At 44.1% G+C, this 25,033-nt stretch overlaps 1 protein-coding gene across 8 annotated transcripts in view; it reads right to left on the bottom strand.

The window, feature by feature from the left end:
* Nucleotides 1-25,033, bottom strand: part of GLDC (glycine decarboxylase) — a 116,788-nt gene that overhangs the window by 7,246 nt on the left and 84,509 nt on the right. For all 8 annotated transcript variants that reach the window (XM_072959468.1, XM_015242580.3, XM_072959467.1 and 5 more), the window contains 6 exons: nucleotides 17,071-17,146; nucleotides 12,018-12,143; nucleotides 10,413-10,562; nucleotides 9,062-9,174; nucleotides 7,496-7,637; nucleotides 4,914-5,025 (listed from right to left, as the gene is read on the bottom strand). In XM_072959468.1, the coding sequence (XP_072815569.1) occupies nucleotides 4,914-5,025; nucleotides 7,496-7,637; nucleotides 9,062-9,174; nucleotides 10,413-10,562; nucleotides 12,018-12,143; nucleotides 17,071-17,146 (719 nt within the window). The remainder of the gene's footprint in view (nucleotides 1-4,913; nucleotides 5,026-7,495; nucleotides 7,638-9,061; nucleotides 9,175-10,412; nucleotides 10,563-12,017; nucleotides 12,144-17,070; nucleotides 17,147-25,033) is intronic.

The following is a 25,033-nucleotide window of genomic DNA, read 5'->3' as shown; positions in this document are numbered from 1 at the left end:
ACACTCCCCCATCTGCGGAGCCCAGGCTCAGGCTGTCACCTTTCTTTTTGGAGCCTCTGGCAGCCACCCTGACATTGTGACCACAACTTGAGGAGGAAGGCTAATGAAGTTCCCTGCTCTTCAGAGCACTCAGCCGGCAGGAGGGGAGGTGGAGAGGGACACACGGTGGGGAGGAGTCTCGCTGGCGAGCAGAGAGCAGACTTCCAAGCAGAGGTTCAGTAATAACAGCTGAAAGGCCCCTTCAAGCCCAGCCCAGCCCGGCGCTGCGAACGCTCAGACTGCATCTGCAGCTGCCTCCACCACGGCCAAGTGGTTTGGGAAGAGCTCCATTTTCAAAATGAGGTTCAGATGTTATTTTCTAAATCCATATTCTAATACGTTCAAATGGAAACTGCAGTGGGGTTTCAGCATCCCTCTCTGTCTCTCTCTTTCTACTTGAGCCCCAAAAGGAGTGAAATTTAAACTTGGTGGTTGTCGGAGGCTGGATCCCAGGATGTTTGTCTTTGTTTGCAGTTTTTAAGGAAAAAAGATACACAAACCTTCTATGGCATATGTTGAGTCAGGGCAATTTGAAGTAGAAATTGTATAAACTGATGAGCACAAGTTTTAATTTTCACTGAGTAGGTGTTTCCTCTGGGCCTAACCAAGACTAGAGCTGAGAGTCTGAAAAGATACCGAGTCAAAGAAGCAAGGAGAGAAGTGGGGTGGGATGATGGAAAAGCAAAACAAAAGTGGCTTGGCCCCAAGCTTGAACATCCCCCTCCCGACCCCTCAGATGTTCACGGTCTCCCGAGGTGGAGATGGCATGGGGATACGCTACGGAAAGATAAGGCTTCCCAAACCCTCCCTGAGAGCAGGGACCTGACTTTACTTGTCCCGCATCCTCCAAGTGACTGCCTAGAAATAAATGGAACTCACTAGCTAATTACTCTATAAAGCTTGGGAGGGCAATCCACAGCCAGTCTAGCTTTTCAGAGGCAATCCAGGGACCACAGTGAACAGAATCAAGACTCCTAACCGTTTCCCTGGGAATGAGATCAGGTTGGTGGGTCCTCTGGTCTCTGGAGTGTCACTTCCCAGCCCCTGGGGTCGATGTCCGCCCACAGAGGCCACCAGGAAGCCTCTTCAGGGACAGGAATTTCCAGGCAGAGTTAGGTTTGTCTAAGGTCAAAAAGGGGTAGGCATTTAAGAAATTAAAACAAAACATCAAGATACTAACAGAGTTGTCTAACTCCACTGCCAGGAACACCATTTAGCTCAGACGTTAAGTCTAGCCTCCCACAAGAGCAGACACCTGTGAATTTTTCTAATTCCTTCTTTAAAAATGCCTCACCTTTCCTGACGTAACTCCTTTCCTTCCTCATCCTAGCAGAATAAATACTATCACTCTTCCCCTACCCCTTTTCTTGCCTATCATCTCCTTGCTTCACAAAACCGTAAGCTTCAACAAGTTTAGCTGGTCAAATCTCTCAAAGAAGTGGTTCGTAAAGAGAAGCCTGCAGTTCATTAAAATTATTGCCTCATAGTCATCCATAATTCCAATTCAAAGTCTTTAGAGCTGGTAAACGTGATTAAGATGAGTAATGGTCTTCTAATATTGCTATTAGACGTTTTGGAATACAATGTATTTATTAAGAACATTTCTCTTTGGGGCCCTCAGGAGGTACAGTGATCATTGTTTTTTAGGCCCTAAAATACTGAAGCCTCAGATTGTATAATGAATGTGTTTACCAGACCAAACATGAGACAGTTTTTGGTTTCATGAACTTTGGGATTGGGTAATAAAGTCTGTAATCACCAATCTGTTTCTGCTTGGGATGAGAAATACGATTCATGATTTAATTCTGGGATAAAATGTCAAAACAAATGGAAACCTCATCCATCTTTCTGTGTTGCAAATCTCTGGGGGCAGTCTCTGCCCAAAGCAGTCACTTACTGCTAAGCACGCGGCGGGCACCTGAGCAGCACGTGCTCGGTTCACTTTCCTCCTGGAGCGTGGCCCACCCCACATTCATCCCTCCTCTAAAAGCCTCAAGCTTGCATCGCACAAGGCTGTGAACATACTAAAAACCACTGAACTGTACATTTTAAGTGGGTGATGTGTATGGTATGTGAATTCCATCTCAATGAAGTTGTCAAGTAAACTTAATCCTAAGGAAATGTTAAATAAAAAATAAACAATTAGGAAAAGAACCCTGAACTTCATACATTAAAGCAAAAAGATTGCTGTCACTCATCAAATTGGCAAAGATGTTTTGGTTTTGGTTTGCGTTGCCTTCCCAGCCTGGCGCGTGGTGCTCACTGGGCCCTGGTGTGACAGTCACTCTCATATGTTGCTAGGGTGACGTCAATTGGTATTAAGTCTTTGGGAGAAAACAAGGCCATACATTTCAAGAGCTTAAATGCATTCATATCCTCTGAGATGATTTCTCTTCTACAGCTCTAACCTATGGAAATAATCAGAGATGTTTAAAAAAAAATCTAAGTAAAAGATATTCATTGCAGCATTGTTACAAGTGCAAATAACTAGGGGGGAAAATCTGATAGAACTGCTTTAAATCATGGTAAATCCATGTGACAGAACTGATGTAGCCACTTTCAAAGGACATTTAATGACAAGGGAATGAGCTCAATATAAGGTAAAGTTAAAAAAACAGGATACAAACTGTGCTTTTAATATGATCTCAGTTGTCTAAAACTAAGGTGAGAAGAATGAATACAACAAAATATTAACTGGTCACATCTGCTTGATGGAAACATGGGTCATTTCATTTTCTTCCTCCAACTTTGATTGTCCAAATTTTCCATGTTGAGCATACGTACCTGACTTACATAATCAGACAAAACAAATACTGATGCTAACCCTGAAGGCCAATACATAAGCAGGATGCATCCCACATCTCAGGAGCTATATTTGAGTTAATTAGTAGCTCTTGTAGCTTCTTTAATACTCACTTCAGAAGCATTTCATTGTGTTGCTTAGAGACATACTGCCCACAGCTTTCTTCCCTACTCTCTGGGGAACATTGCTAATCAGAGCTCCTGATGATATAGTTCTTTTCTATTTTCAAACTTCAGAACCACTCTTTTGGATACGTATTTACAAAGCAAGATGGGCTTTTAAGTTAAAGACCATCCGTGTAGATACACACTCCCTGGGCTGCAGACACCAAGAGCCAAAGAGGGGCCACGTTTCAATGGCCCCGGGTCCGGTGTGCTCATTACTGACTCCCATCTCTCCGCCCTGGACCCGTCGGTCCCTGCTCTCGGATTCTGTGCCCACAGCCCACGCACCAACCGTCCGCCTGGCTCTTAGCGCCGCCTCTCCCATCACCTCCAGGGTGATTTTACTCCCTCTTCTATCCGTCTGTCTATTGGAGTTTCACTCTCCCCTCTTCACAGCCTTTCCCTGGCAACTGAAAATGATCTTCTCTTATTTAAAAACAAATGAAACTGCATCCTATTAAAGCAGCTCCCGCCTTCCACCTTCACCACCAAACCCGGCAGACATGAATGCTGCTCCCTTCTCCCCAAACTCAGCCCACTTCTCAGCCTATTTCCATCTGCATCTGCCTCACTGTTGGACCCTAACCTCTATCAGAGGTGACTGAAGGCCCCTAAATGTGAAAGGCAAAGGTTCTTTTTAAGACTCGTGAGACCAGCCACCTGCTCTTCAGTCTGTCCGTCCCTGTTGGGCACGACCACCCACATCTGTGTGCTGTGCTGATGCGATGCCAGGGACCAGGGCAGCCACAGCCTCCCCTGGGCAGAAGCTCAAGGTCTGCAGGAGAGAGCCAGGCGACAAACGGGGGGGGGGGGGATCCTCTGTGGTGGAGGGAGCCAAGAGAAGTAGTTCTTGCCACCAGGGAAGGGTAGCCTCAGGGAGGAGGTGGGGCCAGAGCAGAGCAGGAAGGATGGGCACTGGGTCAGATGCTGCAGGGAGGGGGGGTGGTCTACAGCTGCCTCAGCACAGAGACCCCCCTCACCAGGAGCCCCTTTTCCTGCACCCCCTCATGTAGCCATCTGCCTAAGAGGGTTCAATCTGGTTTCCCAATACTCTTGCCTTGAGTCTCCCCATTTCCAAGAATCGGCTCCAAGATTCTGTGCCCAGAGCCACATCTCTGCCAGTCTCCCTGTTCCACCCCTTCCCGTCACTTCCAGAGAGACCCTGATCCTCCATCTATGATTCCCTCTGTTAGACGCCATAGAGGGCTGACCTGAAATTTCTCTTCACACTCAACTAATCAGTAGCTAAGTCCTCTGATTCTACTTCTGACAGCTTGTTCATCCCCTGCCACTGTGCTAATGGTTTTAACATTCTCTTCATCCTGTCATTCCCCTGTTCAGCAACAGTAGAGTCCAGAGCCTCCCAAGATCTTCAAAGCCCCATCTTACCTCTCCAGCCTCATCTTCATCTGCTCCCTCTCCTCCCTCCCCGTTCTTCAATCCACTCAACACTCCCACCACCCAGACAACACCTCCTCTCTGGCTTGCTCCTCCCTGTTGACTGGGGTTCTGCTACTCTTCCTTCCAGGCTCATCTCAGATGGCTCCTTCCAGAAGGTTTTCCCAACTCTTCTGCCCTGCCTCTGCCCAGTCTGCAACACTCCATTCTTTAGGGGCATCCCCATGGCACGAGGGGAGGTAATGAGCTCGCGGCATTTATGTGCACGTTTCTCAGCAGTGTGGGCTCCTTGCTGGCCTGGGCTGTAGTGTGTTGCAGAGTCTCACAAAGAGTGATATCCCTAAACTGTTTACTAAATTGAAGTTCTTTCCACTAACTCTAGGCTTTTCTCTGGTATATGCTGAGAAACAGAAGTTTCCCACCCTCTTCTGAAAGCCACATCCACTGGGTCAAACTTGGTTTGGCCAAGGAAAAAACCAAGGTGAATATAGACTACAGTTCATACTTGCCTCTTGCACCCCGGAAAAGGACTCTGTAGTGTTTTTCTAATCGCTTGGCCATGTAGTTGGCATTTAATATAGCAGTTTCTGTGGCCTGTTTAAGGCCCTTGCCTCCCATCATCTGCAACAGATGGAAAAACAGAGCCATCAACCATGGAACAGGTAAACCCAATGGACACTAGCCAAAGACACCCCCAGATAAATCCCACTCACAAAGGAAGTTAGCATGCCACAACTCTCTGGATTGCAGATGAGTGAAATATCCTAACAATGATATCTGTCAGTCCCCTCTAAGCCTGAAATAATTTTTGGTTTTCTCCTTTCAACAGTAATTTTGTATTTCTTACTATAGTAACAAAGCTTAGAACAGGGCAAAATTGACTGTGGACTTTTGTGTTATCTACAGAAGAAAAAGAATTGTTTTTAGGCTACATGCATTTTGGGGAGTTTTCATTTGTTCACTGAATTTGAGATGCCTTGATAATTGCCAGGAGTCCCATGGGATCTTGGTCAAAATCCCCACTGAATCCATTTTGTGTGGTTTATCTTCCAATTGTCTGTAGTCAAGGCTATTTTTGTTTAACAACAGCCAGGTTTGACCATATCATTTTCTGGTGGCTCACAAGTCCCTGTGGTTACATGGGGTGAATATTATCACCAGTAAAGAGCTTAAAACCAAGATTACACCAATTTTTACTGCCTACTTTCTTCCCAGAACACCTCATATATGAGGGAGGCTTGACAGCTATTAAATACATAACTAATGTAAAAGCAAATGAGAGAGCATAAAATAAAACAGCAGGGACCCTGAAGTCCAAAGGAAGGAGAGCACACGTTTTGCCAGACGGTCAAAGAAGGGTTCCTGGAGTAAGAGTTATAATTTGAGTGGAAACTTGAAAATGGGTGGAATTTGGAGACAAAGAGAAAGGAGAAGGCCCTCCAAGTGAGAAGAACGGCAAGAACCAAGGTGTGAAATGGAAGGCACGTGGCTGCAGCCTGGGAGTTGCTGTAGAGCCTGGTGGGTTGGAACTACCTCTTGCAAGCTTCGAACCCTTGCTGGGCAGGACGTGGACTTGGTTCAGTCAGCCACTGGTTCTCGACCTGTGCATCGGAGTCGCCCAGCAGCTTGACAGCCCACGCCCCACCCTGCATATGCTGACTTTGACTCTCTCTGGGATGGGGCCTGGGCAAGTGCATCTTGGAAGAACCCACTAAAGGTTTTGTGCAGGTTAGGGAGAGCCGGCGGCAGAGGCAAAGGGAAGCCAGGAGGGGACGGAGGGCCCTGGTGGGAGTCTAGCAGTCCTGTACAGAGTGTCCAAGCTGGACTACAGCAGGAAGAGAAGGCGGCAATCTAGTCCAGGTGATACATAATACCAGCCTGAAGTAAAGGGGCCCAACGTCAGAGGGGTAGCTCAAACCCTACTTTATTTACTTCTTTTTTCAACTGAGGCTCTATCTGGTGTTCCTGGCATATGGCCAAACCAGCCTTGGTGCATTTATTCCTTATATGTGGGAAATCCTCTCCAACCCAAATAACATTCCATAACAAATCACTCAGGTTTACAGGACCCAGAGACCAAAAGGAAGCGTGAATTAGATTCTGTTTACAAAGAAGCAGACCTTTATCATAATTGTTTTTGTTGTTAGTATTTGCAAAAAAAAAAAAAATGCAAATATCATTTCAAAAAGCAAGTTTTAGTCTCTGGGGTATAGAACTGTTGTTCCAGCTTCCCAGAAAGTTTTCATTAAGAAACATAAATGCCACACTGTTCAAGAATAACAACCAGCCCAGAGGGTCCTACGGCATGATGTGCACAGCTGGGTTTGGGGTTTGTTTCGCCAGAAGCCTCCCTTCCTCTAGGGAGGGGAGCCATTAGGGAAGGCCGCTTTAATTAGCCGCTGAACAACTAACTATCCAATGCATGCTCTTGTCAGCCCAGGAGGTGGGCAGGCCAGTTTGAAGGAGAGCTGTATAAAATAAACTCCGGCCTGAGTGTTTTTTGGAAAAACACAAAGGAAGGAAGCCTGTTCTCTGACAAAGTCTAATTACCCCCGAGAGCATAGTTCCACAGGCCCAAAAGAGCAAAGAGCTTTGGGAAACCACCACATAAGTGAATTTCTGCTATTGTCATCGTGTCCTCCAGGCTCCCAAGAAATATAAAGTGAAACGAGATGTATTCCTAAAATTTATCCCAGGATCTCAACCAAGTGTAATAATTAGTATGTGTACCGTTTTTCACTTGCAAGGGGCTGTACAAATCCTACAGGAAACCAAATGACGTGGCCAGAACATCCATATGACTCATGGTACTTAACTCCATCTGGAAAAATATATCTGGCGTGTCAGTTTCTCTGATGTTAAATCCACTATGAGAACCCAAAGGAAAACAGCTTGATGAAGAGATGAAATGAACTTTAGCTGATCTCTTTAGGAAGGTTTCTTCCACTCAAGTCATCAGCAGTTTTCACCGCACCACATCTCGGATCATGGATTTCTTCATTTTTAAGTCAGGAAAGAAGTCTGAAGTCTCAGTTCCCCACCCACACACCACACCCCCAACCCGTCTAACACACATTCACAGGCCTCTCACCTTGATATAAGCCCATGAAATGGGCAAGATGGAACTGGAGCCCCACGGGGCCGCGCTGACGGTACCCAAAGGCTGGGCATCTTCGCTTGGCTTCACTGAAATGATGGGATGATTAGGCAGAAAAGGCACAAGATGCTTCTTCCTGTATTTTTTTAAATAAAAATTTAGAAGATGTAAAAAGATCCAGTTCAATCAAGCAGGCAGGTGCTGGGCCCTCTTAGGAAGCTCTGTTCCTAACAGAGGAGCTCTGTCAGTGGAAGGGACTTGACACCTGCTAAGAGGCAGATGTGCAGGAAGTGCTCCTTCCTTCCTCCTCTGGAGGCACAGCTCACCAGCCATCAGCATCCCAGCAGCTCACCCAAGAACCACGGCAGACAATGCGGCAGAGGCAGGCAGCCGTGGACTAGCAAGCAGAGCTGCGGGCTCACGTGGATGTGCAGACATCCCAGCCCCACAGCACCCCCTCCCAGCCCAGTGCCCCACCCTCTTTCCCAAGGCACCTAAGGGATACAGAAGGATGCTGCTGAGAAGAGGCCCTAGGAGGTGACATATCGGAGGCCAGCACGTGACCATCACTCACCCCACCTCCCCCACAGCTGAGACACTGGGACTCCTCCACTTCCTATAAATAATAGTAATCACAAAGGAAGGCAGAAAAAAGCAAGGGGGAAGGCTCCCGGCATCAATGAAGACTGACCCCTCTGGCATATTTTTGGAAGAATGAAAATGCTCAGGAAATGGCTGCTCAGCATCATTTTCACAAGCTGATTTTATTTCACAGTGTAAAAAGGTATCAACGGCTACTTTACTGCTTTAGTCCTACTCTGACTTCATCCAGTTATTTCTAATAATAAGGTGTGTTCCCTCCTAACTTAGATGGAATAAGAATTAAAGCTGCAGAGTGTTCAACATCTTCCACCCAATTCACTTCTGTGTGTGTGTGTATTTGAGAGAACATTTAAGTACTATCCTCTTAGCAAATTTCAGTTATACAATACAGTGATATCAAGTATAGTCACTGTGTTATGCGTTAGATCCTCAGACCTCATTCGTCTTATAGCCGAAAGGTTGTATTGTACCCTTTTACTAGCCTCTCCCTATGTCCCTCCCTGCCCCCCAGCCCTGGTAACTACTTTTCTACAATGAGTTCTTTTGTTTGTTAAGTTAGATAAGTCACTTTTGATGTAACAATCAGCTGATTTAAAAAAGAAATAAAGAAAAGCTTAGAACTCTAAGTTAAAGTCTGAGAGGTACTTCCAAGTGCTGATATTCCACTTCTGCTCCAGAATGCTCCAGCAGAGCTCCCTAATCATTACTCTGTCAGTAAATCCACTCTGTCTATGCATGACTGGGAGCTTAGTGGGGCCAAACACTGTGGTTAATAAAATCTAACTATGCTTTCTCCTTAGACCTAAGCGCCCCATTCACTGCTCCTCACCCAGCCCCTACAGGCATACTACATGTCCTTGACACTTGAAGACCTTGATGAGAAGAGCGGGAAGTTTGGGCCCGACCTTTCATTCTCAGTCTCCAAAGCCATCCTGAAATCAGCAGCCCAGAACTCACACTCCGATGGGCCCCATGCCGGGGCCGCCTCCTCCATGGGGAATGCAGAAGGTCTTGTGAAGATTTAGGTGTGAGACATCAGACCCAAAGTCTCCAGGACGACAGATTCCCACCTACCACAAAGGGAAGGAGCCAAAAGCAAAAGTCAGGAGCATGAAGGGGTGTTCTGGATAGGTGGCCATGCTACTTCCCCTTCCACGGAAAGGCAGGTGGAGCTGTTCCCAGAAATGTCCTTAAGACAGCAATCAAAACAGGCATCCCGGCAGCGTGGCCTGTGGTTTCCATGGAAACAGCAACTGACCATTTAGTCTAATTTAGATTATAAAAAACAGATTTGAATATACAGTCAATTCCTAATTATCCACCCCAAGAGGCAGGAGAGGAAGCACCCCTAACAGAAGAAAGGATAGTACCTCCTCACTATTAAACAGGCCATTTCACCCCAGCATCTCTGACACCCCAGCGCTGGATGTCGTGCACTTTACTGAACAGCCCCTTAGGGCATATGGATATAAAGGGGTGGAAGGCTGTTTGAGAGGATACTGAGCCAAGGGAGAGGAAGGGAGGCTGACAGTTTTCCTGAGACCATCCTGGTACCACCCACAACAGGTGTTCCTGCCTCCTTGGCGTTAGGGCTAATTGTGAATGTGGCCAAAGAGAAAGAATGCATTTATGCTACTGAAGCAACAGACAATCCCTGGACTACTCAAAAGAAATTAGAAGAAAAGAAAAGCAGAAAGACTCCAACATGGTTTAAAACAATTAAATAGGAGGAGGAGGAAAAGGAGGAAAATAAGAAGGAGAGGAAGAAGTTGAGAAGACGCAAAAAAAGATGACTGTCTGTCCTCCAAAGGCTCCCTACAGCGTCCTCTCAAAGGTACACATCACACAGACCGCCCTCCACACCCCCCACCAAGTAGCCCCTCAGGGACAGAGCTATTCAGCTGTTCCACACGGATGAAGCTGAAGCCAGACTAACGGCTGATCCAAGGCCAGGGGAGGTCAACATCCACCAGTAGCCAGACCTGGGGTCTCAGGTCCCTCAGGGAGTCGGGTGACCTTCTTGCCCACAATACCCCAGAGGGACCACACCCTGTGACAAGCTAAGGACATTCCACTCACTCCTGGCTTCCCTTCAACCTTTTTACCTCTTCAGCATCCCCCGTGACCTCCTTAGGAGCTATAAGCTCAGTGAAATTGTGACACATTCTTTGTTTGATGTGGCAATAAAGTCAGGGTCTGTTCTGAACTCAGTGTCATGTTTTAAGACAGCTGTCAAGAGGTCAGAGAAAAAAAAATTTTCTTTTTGATTTTTAACCGTTTTCTCAAGGAGCCCTGTCACGTTGCCCACCTGAGCATTCATATTTGCCCCGTCCAGGTAGACCTGCCCTCCGTGCTTGTGGATCAGGTCACACACCTCTCCGATGTTCTCTTCAAACACTCCATTGGTGGATGGGTATGTAATCATGATTGCTGCCAGGTTCTCCTTGTGTTTATCCACCTGAGAGATTGAAAAGGGTAGAGGGACACAACGGGAGGAAACGTTGCTTTTCTTGGGCAAACTCTTGCTTTTTATTTTAAAGGATTAAGAAAGACGAGGTCTTGGTCTTTTCATTTCTGGAACTGTCTCAACATATGATGACAATAATAAAAGATCCACAGGCAATTCTCCCTTCATAAATCATTGCAAAGAAATAACAAGATCCCTTCAGGCTAGGTCTCCATGGTCAAGACCAAAAAACGGTTCAGAAGATTTTTTGATATTTTGGGCCCAACTCTCTAAAGTAGTTTTCCTTTGTCTCAGACCATCTTAATAATTATTTCAGATCTTTTTGGTTCCAGACAAGTTTATTCTTACAGTTAATCTCTCTCCCTCAGCTCATCTCACCATATCCACCCTTACCCCATTTCCCTCCCATTCTACTGAAATTAGAATTCCCACTAAGAGTGTTCTGCTCTGATTTAAAAAAAAAAAAAACTCCTTAATTTTTCCTTTTGACAGAAGGCAAGTATATATAAAAGGCATGTTCCTGTGTTTTTTGACCAGCAAGTCAGAGTAGGCTCAAATGGAAATGAGAAAAAAAACCCAAAAACTAAAGTTCACATCCTATACTGGAGAGACTTAATAATCACAACTACTGGCCCAGAAGATTTATCAGTAAAAACTCTGTGGGGCAATGGAAGGGTGAAGCGGATAGGAGAATTGCGCAGAGTTGTGTATTTTCATCTTCCCTGTGAAGGCAGTTATATGAAGTTCTCAGTCTCCATGCCTAATAACCCCGACAAAATCACATTGCTATTCAACTGATTTCCTTCCCTCTTAAGATGCAGCCTCCAGTCCACCAGTGGAAAGCAGATACGGTTGCTAGGCAACCTCTTCCTGGAGGTTGGGAGGTTGGGAGTGGGGGTTGGTACTGCAGGAAGGAGGATGGAATATATGGAATATTGCCTGAAAATCAGCAGGTAATGGCTGGGACCATCACCAACATCCGCAAAATCTACACTTATGTTTTAATTCCCAACACAAAGATTGAGAATAACCGTGACTGCCAATTTGATTGTTAATGGGGGAAGGAAGGTAAGGTTGGGCAGGAGGCAGACAGATCCTGCAAGGAATACCCTTACTACCACCATGAATAATTCATTTGGTTTGTTACACATGCACACATTAGAGAAAGGGATTTCAGTTTAAAGGACCTTCTCCTTGTTAGTGAAGGAAGAGGCAAAAGTAGGCTATGGTCAGCTTTATTCTGGACCAAGAATGTGACTCCTACTTTTATTTTTCTTATAGAGGTGGCTAGGTTTTCTGATTTTACGCTATTTTCCCTAGAACAATTCAGAGGAGGAACTTCAGTCTTTTAATTAGAACGCAAAAGAAGATAACGTTGACATAAACCATCCAGTACCTGCCCACCACGTCTTTCCAACCCACATCACCCCCATCTGTTAAGGGTACCATGGCCTTGAGGTGAGCTGCATCGATATTCCCGTATTTATCCACCTCCACAGGCTGAATCTTCATGCCTGCCATGTGGGCACTTGCAGGATTGGTCCCATGTGCGGATTTTGGAATGAGGCAAACCTTAGAAGTGGAATGAAAAGAAGGAAGTAGAAAAAAAACCCATCACCTTCAGGCTATTCATTATGACAGAAAAATCCTAGATGATGCTTGGAGCTCAAATTCAGTGGGTGCCACACGCTCCATTTAAACTGACTGGTGGTGCCTTAAAATGTGCTACAATCTCATTATTACTGCATTGCAAACAATGTCCAAAAAGGGAGCTTACACTTCAATCCCCAAATATTGTTCCTTAAAGACTTCAGAATATTAACACTCTCCTCACGTAAGCCAACAACACCAAAAACAGGCCTAGGCTGACTCTAACCTTGTCTCAGCTATAATATATAGAAAGAACATGATTTTGGAAGTTAAACTCTAGGATTCAGATGCACACATCATAGCTTCAGTGCTGTGCTTAGCTCTGCTGAGATCCAAGAGAGATAACCACGGACCTATTCCAAGGCCTCCCAGTGCCAACACACCAACGGTGTCATCATTTATTGGATGCTTCCTCTGTGCAACGAAGTGTTAGTTGCCACGAGAACCATAACTAAGCACAAATGCCCATCAGCCCCAGCCCTGTGCTCACACAACGCATTCACTGTCAATGCTGTCATCCATAGAAATGAGAGAGGGTGTCACATCAAGCTGAAGAGATCAAGAGAAAGTATCTCAAGAGCTAGAACCTAAGCTAGAGCTTAAAGACATGTTAATTCTGTGGAAGGCGGATGGTGGGCACAATGTTAGAATTCTCAGATTTAAATCATTTCATCCTCCCCCCAGATCACATGAGCACAGGTGAACACACATGCTCTGGCAGATCTGATGATGTCCCACTACAGGAAAGTGCATCCTGGAGTTTCTCCCAACAGAAAGCAACACAGAGAAGCAATGTGCACTCTGAAACAATCTTCTTCTGTTTTAAATCCCAGAACCAATATTGCCACCTCTTGAAGAGAAATGGTCATCACAAAAATGGACTTACGAAGGGGAACTCAGCTTACTGCTGTTTCCTCAAAAACAACAAAGTCCTCTACTTAAGCAAAATGCATGTGTATCCAAAGAGAACTGTAAGCAAAGCAAACATGAAATTACCTTGTTGTTGTTCTGCCGACAAAGTTTGTGCCTCTTTTGAATGGTTACTGGTCTCTGCTGGTTACACTGTGTTTTCCTCAAATCCTCTGCCTTGTTTAAATGTTTCCCTTTTGTATTAAATTCTTTTAATTTCTCAGGACCAAAGCTGGAGTTACTTGTCCTTTCCCACAAGGTATTTTTAATCTACCCAAGGAACTCTGGATAGAAGGATCCCTTCTGGACAGAACATTGATCAAGGAAGGGGAAGGTGACTATTAATGGCCTAAATGAAGAATTCATACCAGAGAAGTTCTGATAAAACAAAAGCATTCAAGCTTGAAATGTCACTTATCCTGTGATACACTGAATAATGGGCCCCCAAAGATGTCCACATTCTAATCCCCAGAATCTAGTAATGTGACCCTATCTGGCAAAAGAGACTCTGCTGGTGTGAATAAAGACCGTGAGGAGGGATCTTGAAATCTGGATTATAGGTTGGGCTTTGAATGTATTCACAAGTGTTCATCAGAGGCAGGCAGAGGAAGAAGAGATGATGACTGAACAAGTGGTTGGAGTGATGGCAGGTCGGGGCCATGAGCCAAGGAATGCAGGAGGCCTCCAGAAACTAGAAAAGGCAAAGAAATGGACTCACTCCTGGATCCTCCAGAAGGAACCAGCCCTGTCAGTACGTTGACTTTAGCCGAGTGAAACCAATTTCAGACTCCTAGCCTCCACAACTATAAGAAAATAAACCTGTGCTGTTCTAAACCACTGACTTTGCAATAATTTTTTACAGTAGCCATGGGAAACTAGCACACACCCTGATGTAAGGATTAGTGGAAAGAAAAGGTCTCAGTGGTTCTGTCAGTGACTTGTTGCTATTGGACATTTCTGAATTTCTATATGGCTTTAGGAATTTAATTAACTATCTTTTTAAAATATTAATTCTTCCTCACTTTGAAACTGTGGTGTTGCGAGGGACACAGAAATAATAAGACTCAGACTTGCTGTTTTATCCAACACTAACCCTCTTTGGTGCATTTATGTCAACTTAGGTGGATGCTGTATTTTTTTAACTCCCCACTGTGCCTGGCATAGACCCAACACAGCTCACCCTCAGAAACTTGCTGAATGAGTGAAGGATTAAGGAGGAGCACTCCCTTATAAGGGAAATCAATTTTTTACCACCGGTAAAATCTAAAAACCAAATCTCACTACTTTACCTCAGGCAGTTGAGAAGAGAAAAATACGTACAAGTTTTAGGGGGTTTTTTTGGGGGGGGGGATTAGTGTTTTTTGTTTTTGGTAAAATGTTTTCCCTTTGTATAGGAAATTCAGTCTCAGATCAGCAAATCTGAGTTAGTATGTGACTAGAAAATTGAGTTATTAAGTATAAAATATTTAGGACAGTGGCTAGCACACAGTAATTTCTATAGTAAGTGTTAAATAAATTTGTATTCTCACAAATTAAACTGGTAAATCAAGAACTTGGACGGTGCATTATAGGAAACTCTGAAATTTAACCTAACAGTAAATGTGAAAATAACTTTCAAAAATGAAAGAATTTTTGAAATCTTTGAAACAAAAGAATCATCAAGAACTCAGGAGGTTCTGTAGCACATGATTTCCCCACACTCCTTAAAAAAAAAAAAAAAGAAGGATATATTTTCCTAGATTCCACTAGCATCTACTGTACCAGAGCAACTGTCTCAGATGTCTCTGATGTGGAAAAATCCTTCCTGATTATTTTCTTTTTCTCCAACTAAAAAAGTCAGTTTTAATTAAAATCTTTAATCTAGAAAGGATGCCAACATTTCCAGACTCAAGAGTTCTGTATTTCTACAAGCTCCACGGCTGGGTAGCCTTCCCTGCCTCCCCACCTCCACCCCCAAGAATGCAGCATCCCGCTCTTCTCCACCCTTCAGAGTGGAATCACCTCTCGCGACACTTCGGTGTTAGCAGTGTGCACAACGGTGCCAGAAGCATCATCACACACACGGGGACAGAGAGAGGGGATGACTGGAAGAAACAAAGAGAAGGAAAAGGAGCTAAAAAGAATCTGTGAGTCACAGAAGCACTCTTCCCAGGCCCAGTCAAGGTAGCTCATCTTTCTCCTTAATCTTTCTGGTTTGGTCCCCAACTCCTGGACATTCCCAGATACTTCCTGATGTCAGACTGGGGAGCTGGGGAAACGTGAGGGGTGGGAAGCCTCAGAGTGGAGAGAGCCTGGATTTCAGCTGGCCTTTTGTCGTTAACTGGTCACTGTCCTTCTACAAGCAGCACAAAGTGGGCCTCGGAGCCCTCTCTGCAAAGCAGGGGCAGGAGTGGAGTGGGGCAGGGGAGCGACATGCAGATGGTCACACAGATCCCTCCCCAGGATCCCCAGATACCTCGTGGTTACAGAGCATAACAATGAGGCATTCTGGGGGCTACTCAGTACTCGGAAGCCATGCAGGAAAAACAGAAAAGGCAACTTTACATGTCAGTTGTCTGGCATCCTCTCACGGGACAACTGAAGCCCCGACGTTTCCTTTCTGACTCTGTGACAGACATGAGACTCTGAGGTCCAAAAACCAATTACAGTTCTAAATGAACCCTTCCTCAGAAAGTGAAAGAATTTAAAACCACGAGAAAACCCGAGTGAAAAAACCAACTGAGGTGTCAGGGACTGTGTCTGCTTCATCGCTTGATCTCCCTTCAGACTGGCAAACACAGTGTCTTGTATGTGGCCAGTATTCAATACCTATTCAAACAATAAATGTCTTATTTTTCAAAGGCCTTGGAAAATCAATTCTCTTACTCAACCAAGGCAAAGGTCTGGGAAAACACACCTGTGGAATCAGGATGGATAAGCAAGGGAAGGTGGGGGAAAATGTTTTTTTCTTCCCTTTTATGAAAGGGAAGTGAAACAGAATTTAATTCTTCATTGCAAAAATCCAGGCAACCAGCCATCAACAATAAAGCCAGGAATGGACTAAGACTGGGACCCTTCACTGCATCTCACTTATGTGAGCAGCCAGAGCCACCCCAGCACCCTTTTCTCTAACTCTCCTGGGATGGGCAGATACTTCTGCCCTGCTCCTGACTCCTACCCACTGCATCCTCTAACCCTACCTCCACGGATCATGAAGTTCAAGTCAGCGTAGCCATCACCAATATGAAGGCCCTGAGAACGTGAGCCTTCGTCAGCCACAATCTGAAGCCTGTGTCCTTAGGTCCACTGCTATAGGCACCGCCTCTGGGGACTTGTGGAGGCCCCACGAGCCTAACAGCACCTGCTGGTCCCCACAAGGCCCCCACGAGCACTGTGGACCCTGGAGAATGGACTCTCTTACCCAAAGCAAACAATGAAGCAGATCTGTGAACTCTGCTCCAGGTCTTCTTTTGTTGCTTAAGGCAGAAAATCACTTAATAGGGAATTTATTTATTCAATAAATATTTTTTGAGCACACATATGAACAGAACTGTGCTCAGGCACAGTAGGAGTCACAGAAGAACGAGAGCTCGGTCTCTGCCCTCCGTCCAGGCCTAGGGCCAGGGCTGAGCCAAGGAGGGCGGCTTAGAATGGCAACATTCCTGCCCCTTCCTCCCTCTGCTCCCTCTGGAGAGCAGGTCCACAGCCAGCTGGCTGACTGCTACAGACTGGGTTTGAGAGAAAGCCTTTTATCTCCTAATGTTTTCCCTCAAATTGGTCCAGTGAAACGTCTTGGAGGCAAGGATTAAAATAGCCAGTTCATAGACATTTGTTTCTTGATTACATGTTTCCTCAGCATCTTCCAAGAAAGCTTGGAGGGAGGGTCCCACAGAACAAAGGGACCCTAAAGCTGAACGCGCTGCCCCCCAGTGGTGAGCAAGCACCGCCCGACCACACTCACCGTTCTGTGTTTTTCTCCTTTCCCATCCAAGTAGGCTCGGATAGTGGCCAGCCCGGCGTATTCCCCCTGAGCTCCACTGCAGAGACAGGAAGAGAAGGATCAGGGCTCTGAGCCTCTCTGCTTTTATTTACTCATTCAGTGTTCATCAGGCACGGGCTGCATGTTCACCAACACGGGACACAAAGTCCTCCCCGAACGACACCATGGAAAGCTCACCTAGGACCCCTACATGAGCCTAAAGTCTTGAATAACCAGAGAACAGCACCCAGTCTGTGCACTAAAGCTCACCTACTCCCACTCAGAGATAGAATTTCTACCCTCGCATGGGACCATGCACCTAAAAATCTTTTTTATTTTGGAAAAATCCCAAAATTGTGCAAAAGCAGAGAGAAGAAGGAACTACCATGTACCTATCACCCAGCTTTAAAAATGATCAGATTATGGACAATCATGTTTCCAGCCATCTCCCTCACTAATAACCCCCTTCACTCTGAACTAGATTACCCTGAAGCAAAATGCAAGCATTTCATCAATTCTAATTTCAATATGTATCTTACAAATAATTTTTTAAAACGTAACTGTAATTATCACACCTAAAACAATGAACAATAATTTCTTAATATCACCAAATGTTTAGTCTAGATTGGATTACCCCAGAGGAACTATGCCCTCTGAGCGAGGCACCACTCAGTCTCGGAGCCGGCTTTCCCAATCCCCACATGCACATGGCTGCTAGACGCTGGCCATACCCATCTCAGCAGTCCTTGAAGGCACCACTTTCAGAACACACTTAATGACTAACATTCCAGTGAGGGATGCTGAGTCAATCATAAACTGTTACTTAATGTTCTCGGTTCTCTCTGCAGGAAGGAAAGGGAAGTGAGTAATAGGTTTTTTAATCCCATTCAAAATGCCTATTTCCTCCATTTCGCAAAATTACACCATCTTTTGACTCTGTGGAAGGCCCAGTGGTTTTGGCGTTCATCCCTTCTGGTCACCCCGTAATACTGAGATCATACTCTGAAAAAGCACAAGGCTTAAGAATAAATTAGATAAACTTTGTTTAATTTCTAAACTAAAATCTAAAATTTTGAGCATGGGTAAATATTTTTTGAGGATGCTTGGATGGAACCAGTTGAATGTGAAATATTTGCAAACTAATGTAGGAGCATCAATGGTTTGGTGTCAGGAGACAGTAAAATTGACGATTTAGGGCTCAGCATGAGGAGAGGACATAGAACAGGGAAACTTTTGGGGGCGAGGGCTTAGAACTTGCTTGGAGAAAGGGAAAGAAAGTGCTGATTTCCTCAGTGTGGGCGCCACAGAGCAACAGAAAGGGTAGATGAGTTGAGGAATAAAAATAGTAAGAAAAACTGCTCCATAAACTAGGCACTTCCTACTTACCAGGCACTCAGCACAGAGTAAACACAGGTAAATGGGAACCATTGTTGCTGTCACCACTAAGCATTTTACATCATCTTATTTAATCCTCCTAATACCCCCATGAGGTGGGTACCATCATCTTCATTTTGCACGTGAAGAAACTGAACTCAGAGTATCACATGCCCAAACGGCCAACAGTGACAGCCGGAGACATCAGTACAAGTCGGCCCATCTCAAGGGGCCTCATGCTTTCCTTGTAAGCAGTGAGTCTCCTCTGAGCACGCTGTGCTTTTCCAAAGGGTTGAGAGTCGTGGGAGCAAACACTGGCTTTCCTTCAGAGAACCCTTGCCTGACTGAGGTTCACCTGCATGTAAAAGGCCTGTCCCCATAAGACCTGGGGCACCCAATTCCTCATCACCCACACGGAGGGAGCTTTGCCTCTCTCCTCTCTCTTCCAGAGAGGGAGGCAAACACTGATCTTCTGTGTTTCAGGCTTCTGAAAAACAAATTCTAGCTCATTTTATGTTCTTTATTTTGAGAACAAGAAAATAAATCTACCACTCTCCAGCAAACCACTCACACCACCACCTAGCCTCTCTGTGTTCTCATTTCTGAAATGCACATAATTGCACCCAAATCGACGGGCAGATGTGATGAGAAGTGTGCTCATGGTAAAGGGCTTTCCACAGTGCCTGGCAAAGGTAAGTGCTCGTTAAGTACCAGCAGCTATCATCACTGTCATCATCATCCTCATCATCTTCATCACCAACTTCAGCCACCAACCCTGATCACTCTGCAACTCAGGCACTGAGGATGGGCTACCACAGCATTTGAATGAGCAATTCCACAACCCTCAACCTCTATTCCCCTCCCTCTCCCCTCCTCCTAGCCAAATCCATCCATTTTTCAATTCATCTCCCAACTCAAGTCCTGCCTCTTCTGCAAGGCCTTCCCCAAAGTCACAAACCCAGCTCCTCGCCATGGCTACAAATCCCCAACATGATCTGTGGCTGGCTGCCACCCCCCTCTCTCCTGGCTCACTATCCTCCAGACACCCAGGCTTTCCTCCTTCCCTGAAACAGGTCAAGCCAATTTCTGCCTTGGAGCTTTTCACTACACGGTCCTGCTTGGAAAGTTCCTCCTCTAGATCTTCACATATCTGGCTTCTTATCAATATTTAGGCCTCACCTCCTCAAAGAGGCCTCCCCTGAAGGCAGAAATCTTATCTGTCTTGATCAACATAGTATCTCTGTGCCAAGAACACTGACATAGGAAGTGTTCAATAAATATTGACTGATTGATTAACTGACTGAATTATTCTTTACCTCCTCCAAACTCTCATAGTATTTTCCTGTACTTGCTCTTCTGAAAATACCATCCCATTTACATAGTGTGCACTGAAAATTATTACAGATCTCACCCTCACTTTGTGTGCTTATCTTATTTCAGTTAGAGTACAGAGGCTTTGAGGACAGAACCTAGGTGCTAGAGTTCAGTATACACAAACTAGAACTGTGCCTGGAGTAGCTCTGCAATGATTGTTTAGTCAGTTTGTTCAACACTGAGTTCTCTAGTCCAGACCGTCAACATTAATGTCATCCTTTCCCTCATGCAAAGAGACTTCAACAAATTGGTTTTGTATTTCCCTCTGTGTTTTCTCATAACTTCTGTCCATCTTGTTTTATTGGAAGACCAATCAAGGTGTTTAGACTAGGAATGAAAGTAGAAACTGGAGTTAGGGGCCGGTAATCCAAGAGAAAGGCAAGATACTAATGACTTGGTCTGAAATGCTGAGTGTTTTCTGCCTTATATACTCTTAAAATCAGCCATGTTTCTACTCAAAAAGTACAAAGGTAAGTTCTAAATGCCACACAAGGATTATCACTGGGGTACTGTGAAAATAAGGGGAATTATTAGCACCACCTGTTGGTGAAAAGTATTATGGAAAGTAACTGCTTGGCTGCATAACCAGCATTGAGAACCCATCAGAAAAATACTCCATGTGGAGGGGCAGCTAGGAGAGAGGTCTTCTGACATCGATTTAGAATGAAATTGGTGGTGGCCTGGACCTGCAAAGCCAGCCACAGAATGGAGGATACCAGTGGATGGGGAGCCTCAGACCCACAGAAGTGCCAAGTGAGCATTAAGTTTAAACTGTCTGAGAAAAACAAGGCCTCCAGTCACAGCATTTACTCAGGCTGGTTAAAAAAAAAAAAAAAAAAAAAAAAAAAAACCTGCTACACACTGTACTGTTTAATACAGACTGAGTGAGAACTAGCAGACAAATTCTCCCCAAACCCAGACTCATACTACAAAGAGTCCACAAGAAATCCAGTAGACTAGAAGGAGCTAGAACAACTGTATAAAAAGTACAATGACCCAAAAGGTGAAAATAAGTTGGGGCTGATGGGATTAAACAGTTTTGCAATGATTTAAACCTAGGCCCTGTTAGCATCGTGTATCATTGTAGGTGTGGGGTTTCAGGACAGCTATTCAATATGAATTTAGCACAAAAATTAATAAAATGGGGGGAGGGGTATAATATATTCATGTGATTTTTTAAAAAATTCACCAATGCAGAAGGGAAGAAGCTTAAGGTAGAAAAAAAAAGCAAACTCTTCCCATTCTTCCCAGTCTTTGTCCCCAAAGAGAAGCACTACCAATAATTTCTTGAGATATATAGTATTTTGATGTTGGACATTTTAATGCCAAAATGCCCTCATCCAAGCCCTTCTTTACTTTAAAAATATCATCATCAACTGGTTAGGAACAAAAATGATCCAAGTGAAATGTTGGCTAAGAAACTGACAATATGGTAAAACTGATCCCAGTAAAATAATTGCAACAGCCACTATGTCAAAATGACCTGAATCTGTGCATGGTAACCTCAGAGGGCCACTCTCAAGAAAACAAGGTGAAAAATTAGCACTGACTCCTATCTTACAGGCAGGATAAACAAGGTATGCTTCCACATCTTGGAAACAATTTTATTTTAAACAAACTCTGTTGCATACCTCAAGTATCCCAAACACTATCTTTATGCCTCTGCTTCTATTAGCTTAAAATAAAAACCCCTCAGCATGTTCCCACCAACCTGTATCTAATCTGACATAAGCTAAATTCTATGCTTTGCCTTTGAGTTCTGGGCAAAAAACATCTGGATAGATCCAGCCATACTAATCTTTCTGATCTCTCATGAACACCTGAAAGCAATGGTTTTCTAACTCAAAGTCCCCAAACATCAGCATCACCTCAGGACTTGTTAGAAATACAAATTTTGGGATCCCACCCTAGGTGTACTGAGTCAGAAATTCTGAAGGTGCAGCCAAGTGTGAGGACCACTGTTCCAAAGCCTTACAATCTACAAAAATCCAAATATACTCTTCAAAGTCAAGAAAACTGGAGGAGGGGAGGTCCTTCTCATTGCTTTGTTTTTCTCCATAGATGGTTTTCTTCACCCTTCACCTTTCTTTCTCTTCTTCATAGCATTCTGCGTGTCTCTTTGGGAAAGTCATAGTCACTAATCAGAGAGGGTCTCTGGTATCTCGCCTCCCAGAGCTCTCTGTAGGGGAGGGTTTTGAAGCTGCACTAGGCTCAGTAGGAAAGTGAATCAGAGACTCTTAATGAAATAAATCTACACAGACACTGACCATGAGTTCAGGAAAGAAGGAGAGGGAGATGGCCAAATCGAAGTGTCTGACTTTGTGGTAAACTATCGTGATCTGCACATGACAGTCATGACTTGGCCTTCAAAGGCCAGTTTTAAAGTTCACTCTACTGGAAAATATTATTTATCTAACTAAACCTCCCTCTTTGGTGTTTCTCCAAGTCAACACACTTTCCAACCCAGTGATGCACATTATAATCACCGAAGGAGCTTAAAAAAAAAACACTCTGATGCCTGGGCACCACCCCTGGAGGACATTCTGATGTAGCTAGTGTACAGGGTAGGGAGGGCACTTCAAAGGCTCCACAGGTAATTCTAATATGCAGCCAAGCCCCATGGTTTTCACAGTGTGGTAGCCAAACCAGCACATCAGTGTCACCTAGGATTATGTGAGAAATACCAGTTCTCAGGCCTCAATCCAGACTCACTACATCAGACACTCTGGCAGGGGTGCTTAGCAATTTCATAAGCCCCACAGGTGATTCTTATGCACAATAAAGTTTTCGAGTCACTGGTTGTGCCCTGTTCACACTTCATTAAGAAACTTCCCAGGAGTAGATTCTGGGAAAGCAACTGCTAGTTCTGTCTGCATACAAGATCACAGTTTGCAGTTTCTAAAGACAAAAACAACTTCCTCACTTTTATAAGCCAACTGAGCTAATAATAATTTCAACTTGTCTTTCACTTTCGATACTTCCATGGAAGGTGTTAATTACTGTTTCTTTCTGCCTTAAACATTACATCATAATTCTAACCCAGCAATTCCTAGAGTGTACTTGCGTACTGCTGAATGATTTTTAGAGTGTCACAGTCTGATGGGGAATAAGCCGAAGCAAGTCATGCTGGGCACAGTAGGAAATGGAAAGGTAATTAAATATTATTTGGCTATGTTCTCCACTAAGTTGGAAATGCTCTGCAGGTTTGTAAATTGAGCAAATAAACTGGAGAAATGGGGACAGGTTTCCTGACATTTTTATGTCAAATTCTTTAAACAACTTTGGGATCTTACTGTCCCAGGAAATAGATCAAGTGAAGGCTTGGTTACGTGAAACAAAGACTTCATGCCACAGTTTTTGGTTATGAAGTCATCCATATTTACTGGCCATTCCTCAATTAAATCTCAGTCAAGTGAATAATGTGGCATTCCCTTTCTCATGGTACTTTGAGGGGAGGACCTACATCATGACTAGAGAGGAAGCCACATAATGAGCTTTGGAGGCCTCTCATATTCTGGGTGCTAACCTTTCCTCTGAGCTGCTGAATTCCACCCTCAGAAAAGAATGCACTGAAGAAAAAGGCCCTGTGGCAGTCTCCATCCAGGCAAGAACCGTTAGAGAAAGAATAAAAGCCTTCTGTGAGCATAACTCAGAACTGCCCTGGGCTGAAAGACAGGATGGAAGGGCCCAGTAGCACAGAGGAGGTGGTGCCATCATGGCCACGTGCAGAAACCCCCAGGTTTATGCCTGAAAATTGCAGTTCTCCTACCTAGGCAATTAGAACAAGAGCTGAATTTTGAGTCCACTTGATACTAAATATTACTCTATTCTCCAGCGCTTGGCTCCTTTGCCCTTTGTTGCAAGCCTTCCTCACTTTGTCTGAATACCACACTTGCTACAAAGGAGGACAGGTGGTTTGCCTCAACCCCAGGGCAAGTTCAAACCCAACTTCATTATGCCATCAGCTGATGGCGAAACTCCCTGAAATCAGGAGAACCAGGGTGGAAATGAGTCTGTAAGCATCTTACCACTCATTTAATTGTTTCATAATGTGCATATTCCCCACAATAAAAATAAATTCTTTTTGGATAGTTATATGGATAATAACATATATCATGATTAAAAAAATTTTTTAAGTAATCTAAAATAGCATCAGGACAAAAAGCAAAATCAACTGAAATTCTACCACCTTGAGATAACTATTTGGGTGTCCAACCTTTAATACATTGATTTCCATATATGCCTCTGGCATAGATCTGTGAAACAGTATGGTAGTTCCTCAAAAAATTAAACATGTAATTACCATACATCCAAGAATTTCATGTCTGGGCATATACCCAAAAGAATTGAAAGCAGAGACTCAAACAGGTATTTGTACACCAACGTTCATAGCAGCATTATTCCCTATAACCAAAAGGCTGAAACAACCCGAATGTCCATCGACGGATAAAAGGATAAACAATATGCGGTGCATACATATAATGGTATATTATTCAGCCTTTAAAAAGGAAGGAAATTCTGACATATGCCACAACGTGGATGAGCCTTGAAGACGTTATGCTAAGTGAAATAAGCCAGACACAAAAGGACAACTCTTGTATGATTCCATTTATATGATGCACCTAGAGTACGCAAGTTAATAGTGAGAGAGCAGAATCATAGCTCCCAGAGGCTGGGGTAGGAGGTAAATGAGGAGATATTTTTCAATGGGTACAGAGCTTCAATTTGGGAAGATAAAGTTCTGGAGCTGGATGGTGCTGATGATTGTACAATGATGTAAATGTCCTGAATGCCATTTAACTGTGCACTGAAAAATGATTCAAATGGTAAATCTCATGTTATATATATTTTACCACAATAAAAAAACTAAGTTAGAAAATATTACTAATGCTACTTTCTGAAAATCATGCCATATTTATCTTTTAAATATCACACAGTAACAAAAAAAGGGAAAAAAAAATAGATTTCAAACTTTTGGTGATTGGACTCTAGAAATCTATAGACACACTGATCAATTCCAATTAGTTAGGTATAAATGAAAACACCAGGAAATAGCCCCTGATAGTATAACTTCAGTGCCTGACATGATACGCTAAATTCTTTCTCTGTGCAGAGTAGTCAAGAAAATGTGTGCTTTTTTCTTACAGTAATTATAAAGCCACATTGGCCCCTTAGATTTCAGTAGATACCAGTCAGC

The sequence above is a fragment of the Vicugna pacos genome, chromosome 4, assembly GCF_048564905.1.
Source record: "Vicugna pacos chromosome 4, VicPac4, whole genome shotgun sequence".
Lineage (NCBI taxonomy): Eukaryota > Metazoa > Chordata > Mammalia > Artiodactyla > Camelidae > Vicugna > Vicugna pacos.
This window is presented reverse-complemented; position numbering and strand designations above follow the sequence as displayed.